This window comes from Echinops telfairi, unplaced genomic scaffold (genome assembly GCF_000313985.2).
Source record: "Echinops telfairi isolate 266 unplaced genomic scaffold, ASM31398v2 ScPeMD7_7475;HRSCAF=8513, whole genome shotgun sequence".
Classification (NCBI taxonomy): Eukaryota; Metazoa; Chordata; class Mammalia; order Afrosoricida; family Tenrecidae; genus Echinops; species Echinops telfairi.
The window spans coordinates 7,134,129-7,137,267 of NW_022111379.1; the positions used below are offsets into that span (position 1 = coordinate 7,134,129).

Genomic DNA, 3,139 nt, shown 5'->3' on the forward strand with positions numbered 1-3,139 from the left:
CTGGGCTTGGGTGACCATGTAACAGATGTGGCACCAGACGTGACTGACTACTGCTCTTGGAGAATGTGCCACCAGGCTGTGCAGCTGCACCAGGAGCCCCCAACAGAGCCTTTCTAGGAGGGCCCTGCAAGCCTGATGTTGACGGGTTTAGTGTGTGTCACTCCTCAGGGCAGCACGGACCAGGTGGCAGCAGTCTGTGGGACCTCAGGGCTAAATCTGTACTCATTCACCTTCTGAAGATCTGTACAAAGCGCCCTCTCCCCTGGCTAGGCAGCATGCCAAGCCCAGGAGAGGTCAGACTCCTGCTTCCAGTGGCTGTCCCTCCCCGATGCCCACGAGGCTCAGTGCTGTCTGGGTAACAGGAGAGGCTGCCTAGGGAGCCAGCGCCTCTGCATCTCCATCACTCGACTCCGAGAAGCATGAGAAGAAAGAAGAACCCAGATTCACGTTACAGATGGTAAAGGCTCTTTTTCAGAACAGTGCATGTAGTAGTTAGACAAGATGCATTTAGTAACTTTAAAAATAAACATTTTCACATACTTATCTCAAGAAAGAGTATCATGTTTTCCGTACATTATTTTTCATACATTATAAATAGCAAAAACATATTTCTAATCCCACAAATGCTAAGAAGCTTAAAATGTTATTGTAACGTGGGGGTCAAGACACCCAGTGGTGAAGATGACGGGCACTTCTCCCTCCACACCGGAAGGAATGGATCTCAGCCCCCCGTTCCGTGGCCCCTAATCTGTGGGGAGAAATTCCACAGCAGGGAGGGAAGCACAAGGTTAAAAAGAAATGTGCATACTATACATAAATATTTACAGTAAACTTCAGTAACCAGAATATTAACAAAAATAGCTTCAAGTAGTCCTTGATACATTTTTTTTTTCCTTTCAATCTATTTAATACTGATGGTCTGAGGAAAAGAAGGTAAGAGTTAAGTCATATGAAAACTTTCTCTCTTTCGGTCTCTTTTTGGCAGCTTTCCCTAACACTTATCCATGCAACGCTGGGTGTGACTGTTTGGGGGAAAGGGGCTAAACGGCCGTGTGACCTGTGTAGTTGGTGGTGAGAAGCTACCAGCAGACTGTGAGGCTCATGTGTGGTCTGCAGTTTAACTGTACAGAGAGAAAAGTCTGGATGGATTAAGGAGAAATGCTCATGCTTGGCCGTCACTCTAGCTCTGGAACATTAAAAAAAAAAAAAGGGGGGTGGGGGATGGGGGAGCTAACAAGTCTCCAGCTTAGCAGGGTCCACTGAAGTGGTAAGATGAAATTTAGGTGACCTACCCAAGTAGCCTTCACACACACGGTTGGGGACTGCTTTTTTTCAATAAAGGGCCTTTGAGTACCATTATTTTTCCAACTTAAGACAAAAAATAAAAAAGGGGGGTGTTTCGAGGAGCATGACAACAGTCCTGGCGAGTGAAGCATCAGCCATGCAGTACATTCGGCAAGAATGCATCACCAGGAGGACTTACACGGGTATGGATTTTCAGGGCTGAAAACCGCATCAGAAAAGCAAAGCATGGGCTCTTCTTCACTGCACAGCCAGCTGTCTGAGACATGCTCTGATGGCTTCATGGAGACAGTTGCGTTACCATCCCCCAAATAGAACCTGGAATGGAGTTTCCAAAAACATCATGAAATAGAGGGCTCAAGCTTTTTTGCTATAAATCCTTGGGGGATAAAAAATTATATCCAGCCCCAGTTCCTACCTAGCCCCAAATAAACCTAAAGGTTTTTGCTTTCATAGTTAAGAAAGATTTGTTCTCTTCAAATGTCAGACGTCAGTCGGCCTCTTGGGTCCACCAGATCCCCTTCTCCCAGAGTCAGCCCCAACCCCCACCTCTGGAAGGGAAAGGAGCATGACCAAAATGTTCCAGGGCCCTCGGTTGCCTTTTGGTGAAATCCAAATCCAGATCCAGCAGCCAAGGCACAGCTGGCACCAACCTCAGCAGGCCTCCAAGAGGCTGTTCCACTTCTTCAGCAGGCCCAGGGGCTCAGCACACAAGGAATAGTTGTATGCCCGGGTAGAGGGAGGGCCACAATTAGAATGGACTATTGTGGACTCGGTGGTGAGAAGAGGCCCCCCCAAATAAGACCCGTTTACCATCTGTGGCTGCAAAGGGACATATCTGTGGGCCAGTTCAGACCATAAACTCATTATTCCCAAAAAGAGTTAGCTGTTGGGCAGCGCCGCAGTCTTGGTCCACGGTTTTCTTGCGGCCAGATGCTACTGTCCCCTCTGGGGCCTCTTTGGCTTTTTGGGGTGAGTTTTTCACATTCTTTAATTTCTGTTTGCCCTTTTCAGGGTTGAATGTTCCTCTGCTAATGAACTGAGGTCTGTCTTCCAGGGATTTGGTCTGGCCCATCGGTCCTTCCAATCCTAGAGCTTCACCAACTCGGTACAATGGAGATTTGGAATAAATCTGAAACCGTTTTCTGGTCCCATGAGAAGATGCGGTGCCAGGTGGGCATAAAGCAGCAGCCGAAGAGTCCACTGAATCCAAAGAGTCCTGCTGTTTTTTAAGGTGCTTTTGCAACTTGCTGGAAGGTTCAGACTTGCCAGGTGCCTTCATGCTGAGCGCTAAGCTTCTCTCTGCTGAAAAAAGAGACCAGTCAGTGGCAGCCCCTCCAACACACATCACTACGCAACCAACAGGCCCCAGGGTCACTGAGAGTTGGCGGGCTCTGATCGGCACACTGCACAGCCACAACCAGGAAGGGCACCTTCCATTTCTAGCTCATCCTAGATCATCTAAACACAGATCATTCTGCACTCAACACCTAGAAACTCTGGGTGCTGGCTCTGCCACCCGGAGAGGCCTACAACCATCATCATTTACGGAAGGCCAGGAGAAAGCACAGAAGGACAAGGACAACATGAGTCCGCTGAATTTTTCACTATCATGATCCGAATTCTACCTTGCAAATCCGGCTGGACTGGAGGATGTACACTGGCACAGATAGGAACCGGAAACACAGGGAATCCAGGATGATCCCTTCAGGACCAGTGGTGGGATTGGCGATACCGGGAGGGTGGAGCGAAGGGAGAAGAGGGGAACAGATTACAAGGATCTACATATAACCTCCTCCCTGGGGGACGAACAGCAGAGAAGTGGGTGAAGGGAGAC

The 3,139-nt window shown here is 48.7% G+C and overlaps 1 protein-coding gene across 6 annotated transcripts in view; it reads right to left on the reverse strand.

Annotated features, from left to right (window-relative positions):
• Positions 1-442: 442 nt before the first annotated feature.
• MYO9A (myosin IXA) overlaps positions 443-3,139 on the reverse strand; it is a 211,124-nt gene continuing 208,427 nt past the window's right edge. For 4 of the 6 annotated variants that reach the window (XM_045285720.1, XM_045285719.1, XM_045285718.1 and 1 more), the window contains one exon: positions 443-2,607. In XM_045285720.1, the coding sequence (XP_045141655.1) occupies positions 2,153-2,607 (455 nt within the window). In that variant the 3' untranslated portion in view covers positions 443-2,152. The remainder of the gene's footprint in view (positions 2,608-3,139) is intronic. The other 2 variants (XM_004711954.2, XM_045285717.1) reach the window with 1 other exon arrangement.